The sequence below is a fragment of the Hevea brasiliensis genome, chromosome 11 (assembly GCF_030052815.1).
Source record: "Hevea brasiliensis isolate MT/VB/25A 57/8 chromosome 11, ASM3005281v1, whole genome shotgun sequence".
NCBI lineage: Eukaryota > Viridiplantae > Streptophyta > Magnoliopsida > Malpighiales > Euphorbiaceae > Hevea > Hevea brasiliensis.
The window spans coordinates 95413620-95427936 of NC_079503.1; the positions used below are offsets into that span (position 1 = coordinate 95413620).

At 32.6% G+C, this 14317-nt stretch overlaps 2 protein-coding genes across 2 annotated transcripts; both read right to left on the minus strand.

Moving 5' to 3' along the window:
• Positions 1-1092: 1092 nt before the first annotated feature.
• On the minus strand, positions 1093-3064 carry LOC131170697 (cysteine-rich receptor-like protein kinase 10). The gene is made up of 3 exons (XM_058130396.1): positions 2500-3064; positions 1844-1994; positions 1093-1739 (listed from the first exon to the last, which is right to left on the minus strand). The coding sequence occupies exons 1-3, from the start codon at positions 2586-2588 to the stop codon at positions 1407-1409; spliced, it is 573 nt and encodes a 190-aa protein (XP_057986379.1). The 5' UTR covers positions 2589-3064; the 3' UTR covers positions 1093-1406.
• On the minus strand, positions 2687-4455 carry LOC131170367 (cysteine-rich receptor-like protein kinase 10). Its single transcript, XM_058129418.1, has 5 exons — positions 3654-4455; positions 3391-3525; positions 3144-3307; positions 2815-3036; positions 2687-2737 (listed from the first exon to the last, which is right to left on the minus strand). The coding sequence occupies exons 1-5, from the start codon at positions 4453-4455 to the stop codon at positions 2687-2689; spliced, it is 1374 nt and encodes a 457-aa protein (XP_057985401.1).
• Positions 4456-14317: the final 9862 nt, after the last annotated feature.

A 14317-nucleotide genomic window follows, 5' to 3' on the forward strand; every position in this document is an offset into this window, starting at 1 on the left:
AAAAATCTCAAGATATCAATTCTTATAAAGTAAAATTAAAATATTTTTAAGATCTTCAAACACTAAAAAATGTGAACTCCAATAGCGCGACATGACGATATGTTAATCAGAACATGAAAAGTATCCTAATTTCATTTGTAGTGTTCTGAATGAATTTAATAAATATTTTTACATTTATAATAGCAAAATTAAATTATAAAATAATATTAAAAAGTTGCACCCACAAAAATAAAATTTAATACCTCTGTTCTAAATGCTTTAGGCCTATATATATATATATATGTGTGTGTAAACAGCAAACTTTCTGAAATATAAATTTAAAATTTGAAACCAAGCAGTGTGACAATAATATGGAGGGGGAAAAAAACCAGGAAGGTTTAAACAGTGGAGGAAAAATTTTGATTATTTTCTCTTTACTTTTTTTCAATAAAACTCTAGAAATTGATTTTTTTTTACTTTTTAATTTTTCTTTTCTTAAAAATATATATATAGGGATAAATACGTAAATTTAACCTTCCTTGACTTGCCTCCCGTTAAGCAAACTTATTTTTTGCTTCTAACTTTCTCTGTGGTTGAATGAGTCCTAGTTCAGTTAATGGAAAAATCAAAAAGCTAGAAGAAGGAAGCAAAGAACGACCCATGGAATTGGAAAGGGACATAAGTGCTAACGACTTTCATCTCACCCACCTGTACTTATTACTTACATTACCTGTTTGTTGAAAAAAGCCTGCGTTGCTTACAGAAATGACAAAACTAAGGGCGATTCCATTTCACCATGTCTGCACAGGGCCATATATCAAAGCTGGATTGATAGTTTAAAATTTTCATGGTAGACTTTAAGCTTCTTTGCCGTGAAGGGTAAGGCATGTTTCAAGTCAATACCTGGCCCCATCATTAGTAATAATGTCTATTCAACATTCAAAAGTTAATCTACGCTTACACATGCACAGATTTTCTTTCCATTTTTATAACAATATGACAATTTTTAAAAATCCTATGTTTCCAAGAATTCCTAGCAAAATTTCCAAGTTGGGGTTTTGCACAGTATTATTTCTCCGAAGCGTAAACATATTCTACAGCTTGTATTTTTGGACTATTACCCCTTAAGAATTCACATTGAAAAATGTTTGGCTCTGTAAATTGCCGGAAAATGCTAGGCAATTTCTATTTGGTTACATTCTGCATTCAGAGAAATAAATTGCTATTTGATGATATGGTATTTCAGTACAATTTTGGTTGGGAAGATTGTTGAAACTTGATCACCTAGCTGAGAATTCCTCTAAGTAAAACATTTCCAGTGCTTTAAAAAAAAGGATTTAAATACAATATGATCCTTGAATGATGGCAATCTGCAACTATAGAGTGAAGATCAATTTGTTTATTTTTGATGAAATCTCAGCTTGTCACTATCGAGGATATACTTCAGTAATCGATGCTTCATCAACAGACAATTGCGCTGACTTGCTAGTAGATTGATCTGACTCCAAAGCCTTCAGTGTCAAGCTCTGCCCTGATCTGCTGTTGAGAACAAATGCTGGCTGTCGAGGCACTGGAAGAGTAACAGAATAACTGTTAAGCATCAAAACTACTGTTCCCATTGTTGGTCTGTCAGCTGGATCTTCCTGAACACATAACAACCCTATTTGGATGCATCTTAAGACTTCATTTCTTGAATATGAATCTATCAAAATTGGATCCAACACTTCCAAAGGTGTCCCATTTTTCCAGTGTTTCCATACCTACAAAAGTTCCAAGTAATTATGTCCATGTAGTTGCAGCTAGCTTTAGCCCTCTATTTAATCATATTTCATTTTATGACATAGGGGAAAAACTTCATACTTACACAGCTCATAAGGTCGTCAGCACCATCTATTTGATGGAAAGAACTATTCTTCTTTCCACTTATAATTTCAAGAACTAAGACACCAAAGCTGTACACGTCTGACTTCACTGAGAATTGTCCATGCATTGCATATTCAGGAGCCATATATCCACTAAATCAAAACAGACAGAGCAATGTTGGTACAAAGACAACATAATTTCTCTTAATGAGCCTTGCAATAATTAAAAAAATCAACCTAATTGATGCTAGTAAATATTATTCTGAACAGAGCATATCAACTAATTAAAACTCACTGAAGCATGTATGCTGATATGAAGAAACTCACCTTGAATTTTCTAGAGTGGAATTAATAAGAGCATGAATATGATGCTATCTTTTCATTTTTTTTTTTTATGCTTTGTTTGGAATAAATTATTTGTTAGAAAAGAATTTAATTGAATTCTCACATAATAATATTTAATTTTCATTTCTGTGAAAATATTTTTTTTAAGTTAAAAAGAATTAAATTCTTTTATTCTAAAAGAATTGATTAAAACAAAATCAATTGAATGAAATTTTTATAAAATTTTAAATTTCAAACAGAAGGTTAATGATTTGGCAGAATTCATAAATCTAGAGTAAGCAGAGCAAATAGGAAAAGTTTTAAATTAGCTTACTATGTCCCAACAACTCTATTTGTATTTCCTTCACTTTGATCAACTCCAAAAATTCTGGCCATACCAAAATCTGATATTTTTGGGTTCATATCTTCATCTAACAAAATATTGCTAGCTTTAAGGTCGCGATGAATAATTCTAAGTCGAGAATCCTCATGAAGATAAAGAAACCCTCTAGCAATTCCTCCTAAGATTTTGTAACGTCTTTCCCAATCCAGTTGTCCTTGCTTTTCATGGTCTACATATCCACATGAAATCAAACATTTAACTCAGGTCTGCATATGTTAGATACAACACACACAATAATATGTTTACAAGAAACTGACCGAAAAGAAAGTAGTCAAGGCTTTTGTTGGGTACAAATTCATAGACAAGAATCTTTTCTTCTCCCTCCAAGCAAAATCCAATCAGCCTCACAAGATTTCTGTGTTGAAGTTTGGCTAACAATAACACCTCATTTTTAAATTCGACTGCCCCTTGACCGGAGCTTCTTGATAGTCTCTTCACAGCTATTTCTCGCCTATTAGGAAGTATGCCCTGGGAGTTTACTTCCACGAATTGTTAGACCCTTCTCCAAACTACTTAGATTAATTGTCTTAGAATGCACAAAATTTATAATCATTAATTTATTAATAATTACCCACCTTGTAAACAGCACCAAATCCACCTTCACCTAACTTGTTACCATCAGAGAAGTTATTTGTAGCAGCTTCTATTATGCTCAGATCAAATTGCAAAGACTCCACAGTTGAAATTTCATTTCCACCTACATAAAAACCAAGGACATGTTTACTGAGTTCAGTGAATTCTTTGCAAAAAAAGCAAAGAACAAAACCATAAAAAAAGAACATTGCTTCCATTCTTAGAAGAAGAAATTGAATAATTATTTACCATCTTCCTGTATAGCGTCATACTTCTTTCTTGCCCGCCTCCTTAGCAAACAGTAGCCCACGCAAAAAAGCACAATAGAGATAGAAATTGGAGCAACAATGGCGACAATTGTAACAGCTGAGATGCCGCTTTTTCCTGCTTAAATCGAGAAATATCACGTAGATAATATCGTCACTTTCCTATAAGGATAACTTTCAACAACAGCCACTGGCCCCAAGGAAATGATCATTTATTAAACTTAAACAGTATAAGTCAACTTGTACCTTGTGGTCTTGTTGCACCTGGAGGAGAGGGAGGAGAGGGAGGAGAAAGCACCACACCACTTTCATTGAAGAACACATATATCTCATACCGAATATTACAACTTGGAACTAAGACTCTTCCTCCTTGCTTTCCACTACAACAACCTGGCAACCGAGACATAGCTGTCTGAAGACATTGACGACAATCAGAAACAGAAAGGTCGGGCGTGCACTGCGCAAGGGTGTAGAGGTTTTGACGCTCTGTAAAATTCACTTCTTTGATTGCGAACTTTTTAGCACCTGACGAAGTGTTTGCGGCCTGTGAAGCTGTAACGTCCATAGTGGTCATCAATAGCTCGTTAAAACGTCCTTGATCTGTTATATTCTGTGAGTTGAGCAAGTAAACAACAGGTTCTTGGGCCATACGGGAAAAGATGAACTGGTTTGAATAACGTAGTAAGCATTCATCGTACCATACTATGGCCTCTTTTTGGGTGGGGCAGAGTTGGACAATTTCTCGGGTGGCCAAGGTGACACAATCTTTGCAAATATCGGTGCTAAGGTCACCACGGCAGAGAAAGAGGCCATAGACATTGTCAGGGTTCTGCCCGGTAGAGGTGTTATAGAACCCATTGCTAATGGTTGAATTGGAGGACAGAGAAATGAGGAGGACATTTAGATTGTCCTGGTAGGTGCTGTTTCTGGTGAAAGTAGTTGAGTTTGTGCAAATATGATAACGGTAAGTGACCTGTGCATCAATTGTCATGCTAAGGCTTAGCAGCAAGGAGAGTAGGATTATGAAGGATAATGTAAGAGCACGCATTTTGATGAGCATGTTTACTCGTTCTTTTACACATATATATACTCAGAACGCCACATATTTTATATATGAATTTCATTATATACATGTTAATATGGGAAGTAAGTCATGCCATGGATGACATTGAGAATGCCACTTTTTTTGTTTTTTTTCAGAGGATTAAAAAACAAAATGTACACAAATTCTAGCATAAACAACCCCACCAGTGTTATTAAACCCCTTCCGAAACCTGAGCCGGCAAAGAAATGAGTGAATGGATCACTGGTTCAATAAGTGAGTTATTAAAAATTAATTAAATATATAAATTAATTAAAATTAATTAAATATAACACAAATTAATATAAATAAATAAATATAATTAATTAAATTTTAATTATTTAAAATAAGACTTTAATATTTATTAAATTATATTTAATACATTTTAATAGTATTTTTAAATTTTATATAAAAATATTTAAGTAATATAATGCATAAAAAATTTTCTAAATGTATAATTTTTTTTTCAATATTTATGAAATATTAAGTATATATTAAAAAATAAATATATTGAAATAAAAAATACATAGTTACTTAATTAGTTCAATTGATTTTGATTTTAAAAACATTTTATGGTATTTTGAGTTCAATTATTTATGCTAAAAATTATATATATATAAAAGAGAGATTATATTGAATAATTGAATTGGTCAGGTCAATTGGGTTACACTGGTTCACTGATTCAACCGCCGAGTTGACAGGATCATGCTAGGTCACTCTCTTATCTAGTTTAATTATAAACCTAGATTGATTTGATAGCCAATTCACCAGTTCATTGGTTCAAACATTTAGTTTGATGTGGGTTTAATAACTATAAACCCCACAACGGCCACACATGAAGATTTTGTGTAACACCCCGAACCTATGAGTTATGAATAATACCATTTTTTGTCCGTGATTAGTACTATTCAAAGACACATTGAGGACCAAAAATAAATAGAAAATTAATTGAGATAGACACAATAAAAATTCAAGTGACCCAAAAATATAAGGACTCACCAGGTATATTGTAAAAGAGAGATTATGACCCGATAAGCGGCATTTTGGTCAATTCACTTTAAGAGTTGATTTTTGACCAAAATGTCAATTTAAGTAAATGAAAATAATAAATTGAATTATGAATAAATTTTTGAGGAAAAATTCAAGTAAAAATGTGTAAGGGGAAATTTAAGAAGTGAAAACTTAAATTTTCATTTTCATTAAAACAAAATTTAAAATTATGACTTATGGGCTTTTGATAATTAAATTCAATTGTTAATTAAAAGAAATAAAATAGGTATAAAAGAATACAAAACCCTCCCTTCCTCTCCCATTCATGCCGCCCCACCTCCCCTCTCCCTCTTTCATTATTTCTTTCTTCTTCTTTCTTCCTCCTCCATAGGCACCCATCCTCCAAGCTCAATCCCTTACTTATCTTTCATGAGTTTTCCATCTAATTTATAAACATCAAAGAGATCTTTGATTGAGAGATTAAAAGAAAGGGGAAACAAGAGATTAGAAGAAAATTGAAGATTTGGGGAGTTGGAAGGAAGTCATCATGAGGTAAGTTCTTTAATGCTCAGTTAGTTATACAAACCTTAAATTAAGTTAGATTATGATGAAATTTTATAAGAAAATGAAAGAAAACATGTGTGGAATCTAAACTAGGGTTTTGGCCAAATTGGAGAAAAGTTAGGGTTTGATGTCTTTGAATAAAATTGATGATGAGATTAAGCTTAGTTGAAGTAGTATACATGATTAGGGCAAAGAAATTGCATGAAATGTGTATAAATTTAATTATGGGAGATTAGGGTTCATGAGAAAATTGGAGCTTTGGTGCTAGAGAGTGAAATTGGGGTGTGTAGTGTTAAATTATGATCATTTGAGGTTTATTTAGTTTGAATTGACATTGGGTTGATGAATGGAAGTAATGAAATGGTAGGATTAGGGAAAATTGCAAACTTTGGTGTTTGAAAATTGTGGGGTTTGTGCTAGGAAGTGCCATTGATGTGTCAATGCTAAATTATAGTCATTTTGGGTGAATTAAATGTGAATTGAGGTTGGTTAGTGGGAATAATTGAAGAAATGAAAATTTGAACCTAGGGCAGAATTTGCACACTGAGTTCAGTGTGTTTGATAGCCCATAAATTGAGCTACACAACTCCAATTGGTGTGAAACCAATTGGAAATGAAACTTAAGACATAGGACTAGAATTTTCATGAAGAGACCCAACCCAGAACTGCCCAGAAATTGCCTAAAACTTGGCTTGAACTTGGAGACAAAATTTTGGAACCTGTAGAATTAGGCACGTGAATAGTAAACTTTGCATGGCCATAACTCTCTCTAGAAAACTCCAATTTAGGTGATTCTTAAACCGATAGAAACTTAAAACATAGTAGAACATTTCATATGAAGAATTAAGGCCAAATTATGGACTTAACCCAATCAAATTGCTAAGCAAAATTGAATCACCAAATCTGTAGAAAATCTGGAAATTTGCAGATTAATCATATGAACAGTAAAGTTTGCATGGCCATAACTCTCTCTAGAAAACTTCAATTTAGGTGATTCTTGAACCGATGGAAACCTAAGACATAGTAGAACATTTCTTATGAAGAATATTAGACCAAATTATAGACTTAACTTGATCAAATTGCTGAACGAAGTTGGATCGTTAAATCTGCTAGAACTGAAACTGTAGGGTAAATAGTAACGTAAACAGTAACCGTGTTTTAGTCATAATTTGAGCTACCCAGCTCCAAATTAGGCGATTCAAAAAGGAAAATAAAGTTAAGACCCAGATGAACAATTTTCATGAAGAATACCTCATCAAATTATGATCGAAACTAGGCAAAAATTGGGTTCAAAGATTAGGGCACCAAGCTGTCCAAAACCAAAACTCTCTAAAATTTACAAAGCTAATTTGGGATGCATTAGACATTCATGTAATGAGTTCTTGGCAGCAATTGAGATGCGTACTGAGACATTCTATTTGTGTATTTTCAATTGAGAAAGAGGTTAGGACGGACAAGGAATAGTGAGTAAAGAGAAAGGAGAGCATTGAAGGTTTGTGCACAACTAACCTTTTCTTCGTTTTTAAACTTGTAAATTGTTTGGAATGTGTTTATTTGAATGAGTTTGCTTTGAGCAAGTTTACTTTGACTGAAATATAGTTTTTCTCTAGCATTTAAGAAATTTGGGTGTTGTCACCTTTATATGAATATTATGATGAATTTAAATGTGTTTATTGGTGTATAAATGTGATTATTGAGTGGAAAATTTTTGGAAACTATTTTTGAAACCATAATTAGCATGACAGTCTCTTTCGAAACTCCCCAGTAGTAACGGCTACTTGGGGTTGATAATTGATATTGATTATGTCTCCCATTAATAACGTTTAGTGGGGTAAGACTACATAAGTACTCATTAGCTAGCTAGCCCTTCCCTCATTAATAACGGTTAGTGAGGTTGAGATTGCTTTGCCGTAGTGTACAATACGGTACTGATCTTAAAATTTTGTGTCATGGCCTGAACCGTGTGTTCATGTTAGCAACACTAATGCTTTGTGAATTGTGATTTATGAAGTGTGATTTCTCATTGAAATGTTATTCCAATAAATGGCTCTTATGAACTTAGAACTATTGTGATGTTTGCATGCTTAAGAAGGATATGATTTATTATGCCTTGACAAGTTTTACTTTATTTTAAGTTTTAAAGTTATTTGTTGTGCACCACTGAGTGATATACTCAGCGATAATTTTTTTATGCTGTCGCAGGAACGGGAAAGGAGAAGGCTGCTGAGTGAGAGATTTGGAAGCAGCATTTTGGTTTTGATTGTGGGTATATATCGTAGGTATACCCCTGTAATTTCCTTTTGATGTATTTTGTACCTATATGTATGGATGTACGGACATTGAGCAGTTTGTATTTAAAAGCATTGCATTGCTATCACATTTTGAGTTTGTAACTATTTTGTATTTTACTTTGAGACTTATGAAAATGTAACTTTTGCAATATTTAGTCTATCATTATTTTCAATGAATGTTTACATGAAATTTTAACTATTCTCATGCAGTTTTCCGCAAAAGAATTGATAAGATAAAAAGTTATGATTTGTTTTAAAATCCTTTGTAGCATAACTAAAGGGTTATCGGTAGGTGGAGTTCGGTAATTCATTAGGTATGTTGCAGGAACATGTCATGCCTTACCAGGGATAAGGTGTGACATTTTGATTTGGCTAACTTGGCTGCGATTATTCTAATTTAAGGGAAATTATTGCTAAATTTGAACTGCTATGAATCAAAATACAAATATGTGAAATTTATATATTTAATAGATGAATATCGCCACATCTCATGCCTTAGATTCATGATAAATTAGATATAAATAAAAAAAATTTTAATTTAAATTTGAGCATAAATCAAATAAAAAAATAAAGATTTTTTTTATTTTTATTTTTTTTTTTATATTCCACAGGGCATCCAAATTCAATTGACCAAGACTAATCTTGTTCGTGCCAACTTAGCCCACTAAGGAATAAAACACTCTTAATGGGTATCGTCTCTATTCATGAGAATCAAATATCCAACTTCGCTTAAGGGATAAGAGTGCCAATCACTTATACTAAACACCCGTTGGTAAGAATTTTTTTTTGTACAAATTATAAATATATTAGAAGTAATTTTCTTTTATTCACATAAATATATATAAAATTCAATTTTCATAATGTAGTAAGAAATCCACATATTTGTGAGTGTAATTTTAATGTTTTTAATACATCTAATAATTTTTTATTTTTTATTTTTACATTTTAAATAGCAAAAAATTCCTCTGTTGTAATTGCTTTAGGCCTTACTCATGTGAAATAAAAATTCATATTTTTATGGAATGCATTATATATATATATATATATATATATATATATATATATATATATATATATATATATATATATATATATAAATAGAAAACTTGCTGGAATATAAAAATTATAAATTTAAAATTTGAAACCAAGCAATGTGACAATATTATGGAGGAAAGAAAACAAGAAGGTTTAAGCTGTAAAGGAAGAAAATTTTATATTTTCTCTTTACTTTTTTAAATAAAACTAAAATGATTTTCTCTTCACTTTTTTTTTTTCATTTTTCTTTAAAAAAAAAATATCTGTAGGGATAAATACGTAAATTTGATACTTCTTGATTTGCCTCCCCATTTTCCGACCTTTCAAAGCAAACTTATTGTTTGTTTCTAACTTTCTGTGTTGAATGAATCCTAGTTCAATTACTGGAAAGTTCAAAAATCTGAAAGCGAGAAAAATGAGCGCAAAAGACAACCCATGGAAAGGGGCACAAGTGAAAGTGGACCCACATGTACTTATCTCATAGAAAAAGAGAAATGTACAGGAAATGATCAAATATTTCATTCCACACTTAATTTTTATTAAAAAAATTTCATAGCATTGAAAATTTTAAAATATTTTATTATATACTTCGACTTTTATAAAGTACAATTAAAATATCTTTGAGATTCCTAAATTAAATAGTGTGACATTTAATCACGTTAATATAATAATTTATTAACTAAAATCTGAATAATATCCTAATTTTATTTTCACTTGAGTTAAGATATGTCACAAAATATTTAAAAGAGTTAAGATACGTTATGAAATATTTTAAAAGTTAAAGATAGCAAGAGATATTTTGTTTTGTAAATTCATATTTGGGATCAACCATAATTTTTTTAATTAAGATGACATTTGTTAATTGATTGGACGTATATACCTAAATGTGGAATTAATCCTTCTGCATAAAGTAATGACAACTAAGGGCGATTCTATTTCGCCATGTCTACCCAATTTCACACGGCAATATGTCAATGACGTTAATGGCTTGAAAATTCTGGGTAGACTTAAGCTTCTTCGCCGCGGAGGGTAAAGGATGCTTCAAGTCAATACCTAGCACCATCATTAGTGATGGTGTATATTCAACATTCAAAAGTTAATCTGCTCTTATACACGCACAGATTTTTCTCTATTTTTATAAAAAATAAAAATGACAATTTTTAAAAATCCTATGTTTCCAAGAAACCCTAGCAGTTCCCAAGTTGAGTCCAATGTTGATGCGCGTAGCTGTATGGTACAATAAGTTATCGGTAAAAAAGAAAAGATATTTTTTTATTATTATAATAGGTGGTGGAGAGACTTTGAAATGTAACTTTCTCAAGGTTTTTTCATTTAACCATTGAAGAGACAATCTATGTTCATTTTTCTTAATGTTAAAGACCAATGTACAATATTGGCATTCACTGTGACGTATATTTGCCCAGCCAATTCTGTTACAAACTTAGCCGGTGAAGAGATCCATGTGGAGCTCCCACTTGATAGCTTTTTTTATGTTATTTTTTTTATTGCTAACATTGATATTAACAATCTCAAAATATATAAATTGTTTATTTTAAAAATTAATTAGATAAGTATATTAATAAAAAAATGTTGGATCACTTACAAGAAAATTAATGGAGCTTGTGGATACCTTGGAAAAAAGAAGGGTGAATATTGCCTGCATTCAGGAGACTAAATGGGTAGGAGAGGAAAGCAAGAAAGTGGGTAATTCAGGGTACAAACTGTGGTTTACTAAAAAGGAGAGGAACAAGATAAAGCTAGTACTAGAAGGAGAAATAATAAATGTAGTTAGTGCTTATGCCCTACAAATAGGACTAGATAGTGAGAGTAAACAAAAGTTTTGGGAAGATATAGATGATCTAATGCAAAACATACCGAATAAAGAGAATATTTTCATCGATGGAGATTTGAATGAACATGTGGGAAGTGATAGGTAAGGTTATGAGAATGTTCATGGAGGTTTTGGTTTTGGCAGCCAAAATGAAGAGGGAAAAAGTATCCTGGATTTTGCTATGGCATACGACCTAATACTAGCAAATACCTACTTTATAAAAAGAGAGTAACATTTAGTGACTTTTAAAAGTGGGCAACATAGAAGCCAAATTGACTTCCTCTTAATCAGAAAGTCAAATAGAGCTCTATGCAAGGATTGTAAGGTCATTCCGGGAGAGGGTTTAACAAGTCAATATCGGTTAGTGGTCTTGGATGTCAAGTTTAGGAACAATCCAAGTAAGGTTAGAAGAAAAAGTGTAGCTTAAATAAAGTGGTGGGAGTTCAAAGGAGTAAAGCAAGTGAAGTTTAAAAATGAGTTTCTCGAGTCTGAAGCATGGAAGCTGGATGTGGAGGCCAATGATATGTGGATATAAATGGCATCAAAGATTAGAGAAGTAGCTAGAAAAGTACTTGGAGAGTCTAGAGGACATAGACCACTCTCAAAAGAGAGATGGTGGTGGAATGAGGAAGTACAAAAAGCAGTGAAGAGAAAGAGGGAATGGTATAAAAAATTATCTAAGTGTGATAATAATGAGGCATATAAACAGTACAAGATAGCAAAGAAAGAGGCAAAAAAGGCAGTTAGTCAAGCAAGAACGCAGACCTTTAAAAAGTTATATGAGAAACTTAGAACTAAAGAAGGGGAGAAAGATATTTGTAGATTAGTAAGGAGGAGAGAAAAGAAATATCAAGATCTCAATCAAGTTAGGTGCATTAAGAATAAATAAGGAAAAGTATTGGTGAAAGATGAGGACATTAAAGAAAGATGAAAAAAATATTTTAATGATCTCTTTAACAATAGTTAAAGTGGTAATAGCGTGAATATAAACTACAGAGCAATAGAAAAGAATGTGAATTATATTAGAAAGATTATATCTTTAGAAGCAAATGAAGCACTTAAGAGAATGAAAGTGAGTAAAGCCTGTGGACCCGATGGAATACCAATTGAATTGTGGAAGTGTTTGGGAGATATGGGAGTAGCATTATTAATTAAATTATTTAATAATATTCTAAACTAAAAAAAAATGCCTGATGAATGGAGGAGGAGTATTTTAGTACCTATTTTTAAAAATAATGGAGACATACAGAGTTGCTCAAACTATAGTGAAATTAAACTCATGAGCCATACTATAAAGTTGTGGGAGAGAGTTGTAGAACATCGACTACATCATGACACTTCTATCTCTCCCAATTAATTTAGCTTCATGCCCGGTCGTTCAACTATGGAAGTGATTTTTCTCATTAGAAGCTTGATGGAGAAATATAGAGACGTGAAGAAAAATCTATACATGGTTTTTATCGATTTGGAGAAGGCTTATGATAGTGTTCCATGAGATGTCTTATGGAGAGTGTTAGAACAAAAGAGGGTATCGATTAGATATATACAAGTATTAAAAGATAAGTATGAATGAGCAACTACTATTGTGCTAACAGTGGAAGGGGACACAAGAGATTTTCCTATCTCAATTGGATTACACCAAGGTTCAGCTGTAAGCCCTTACCTTTTTACATTAGTTTTAGATGAATTAATGAAACATATACAAGAGAGTATCCCTTGGTGCATGATGTTTGCAGATGATATAGTTTTAATAGATGAGACGTGAGAAGGAGTCAATAGAAAGCTAGAGCTTTGGAGAAGTACTCTAGAGTCAAAGGGTTTTAAGTTAAGTAGAACGAAGACAGAATACATGCATTGCAAGTTCAGTGAAGGCTGAACTGGTGATAGGGAAGAAGTTAGTTTGGATGGAGTGGTACTGCCCAAAGTAATCACTTTAAATATCTCAGCTCAATCCTTCAAGTAGATGGGGGATGTGAGGAGGATGTTAGTCATAAGATTAAAGCTAGATAGTTGAAGTGGAAAAGTGCCACGGAAGTTTTATGTGATCACAAGATTCCCAATAAGTTGAAAGGAAAATTTTACCGTACAGCCATACGACCGACCATGTTATATGGTAGTGAGTGTTGGGCACTGAATGAATCGTATGTATTTAAGATAAGAGTTGCAGAGATGAGAATGTTAAGGTGGATGAATGGTCATACTTGACTAGATAAAATCCGTAATGAGAGTATTAAAGAAAAGGTAGGAGTGATACCAATTAAGGATAAGTTGAGAGAAGGGAGATTGAGGTAGTTTGGTCATGTGAAGCGTAGACATACGAAGGCTCCAATTAGACAAGTGGAGCACATTAAGTTAGAGGATAGAAGGAAAAGAATGGGTAGACCTAAATTGACTTGAATGAGAGTAGTACAACATGACCTATAAGCATTACACATTTCTGAGGATTTAACCCAAAATCATTTAGAATGGAGAAAGAGAATCCATATAGCTGAACCTAAATTCTTGGGATAAAGGCTTAGTTGAGTTGAGTTTATATTACATGTGTCTCTTACGAATCACCGAGTATGGTAGCTTAGTGGTAAGTTTTGGGAGTTAGAAGCGTCAGACCTCGGATCGATTTCTCACCTCTGCATAGAGGCTAAAAATTATCTCCACTTAAGGCGATGAGTGAATCGACTACAGATATTTCATACTTACAACTTTTCAAGAATTTATTATAGCTTGATGGTAGGTCTCTCTATGGAATGAATTAAATCAGATACTAATGAAAAACTGTTTAACCACGGACTAGGGATAATGACCATTACCCTCGAGAGCTTTTTATTTTCACTTAAAAAAAAAATTGTGCCTCTTATGAATTTTTTGTAATGGTTTTCAAGCCATGTGTTTGGCATCTCCAACATGTGCATTTGCATTAGAAAGAGTTTAAAATGTGGACCATGGAGTCAAGAAAGACACAAAACCGCGAAAAATGAATACGGCCAAGCAGTTGAAGGATGTAGGCCCATTTCGACTTTTGTCTCGTGAAAGTTGGGCTCAATTAGGTCTCAAGATGGGATTCTTCAATATAACAAGTACAAGAGGAGCATCTTTGGCCGACAGTTCACAAAGCAGCGGG

What these genes read in the sequence shown, in the direction of transcription:
- LOC131170367 (XM_058129418.1), bottom strand. Translation starts at nt 4,455, where the DNA reads ATGCGTGCTCTTACATTATCCTTCATAATCCTACTCTCCTTGCTGCTA. An exon ending in GATTTGGTGCTGTTTACAAG is followed by an intron (nt 3,037 to 3,143) that starts GTGGGTAATTAT and finishes GTAAACTCCCAG; the next exon opens with GGCATACTTCCTAATAGGCG. An exon ending in TTCTTTTCGGTCAGTTTCTT is followed by an intron (nt 2,738 to 2,814) that starts GTAAACATATTA and finishes GTGGATATGTAG; the next exon opens with ACCATGAAAAGCAAGGACAA.
- LOC131170697 (XM_058130396.1), bottom strand. Translation starts at nt 2,588, where the DNA reads ATGAACCCAAAAATATCAGATTTTGGTATGGCCAGAATTTTTGGAGTT. An exon ending in AATAGAGTTGTTGGGACATA is followed by an intron (nt 1,995 to 2,499) that starts GTAAGCTAATTT and finishes GTTTTGATTTAG; the next exon opens with TGGATATATGGCTCCTGAAT. An exon ending in CTGACGACCTTATGAGCTGT is followed by an intron (nt 1,740 to 1,843) that starts GTAAGTATGAAG and finishes GAACTTTTGTAG; the next exon opens with GTATGGAAACACTGGAAAAA.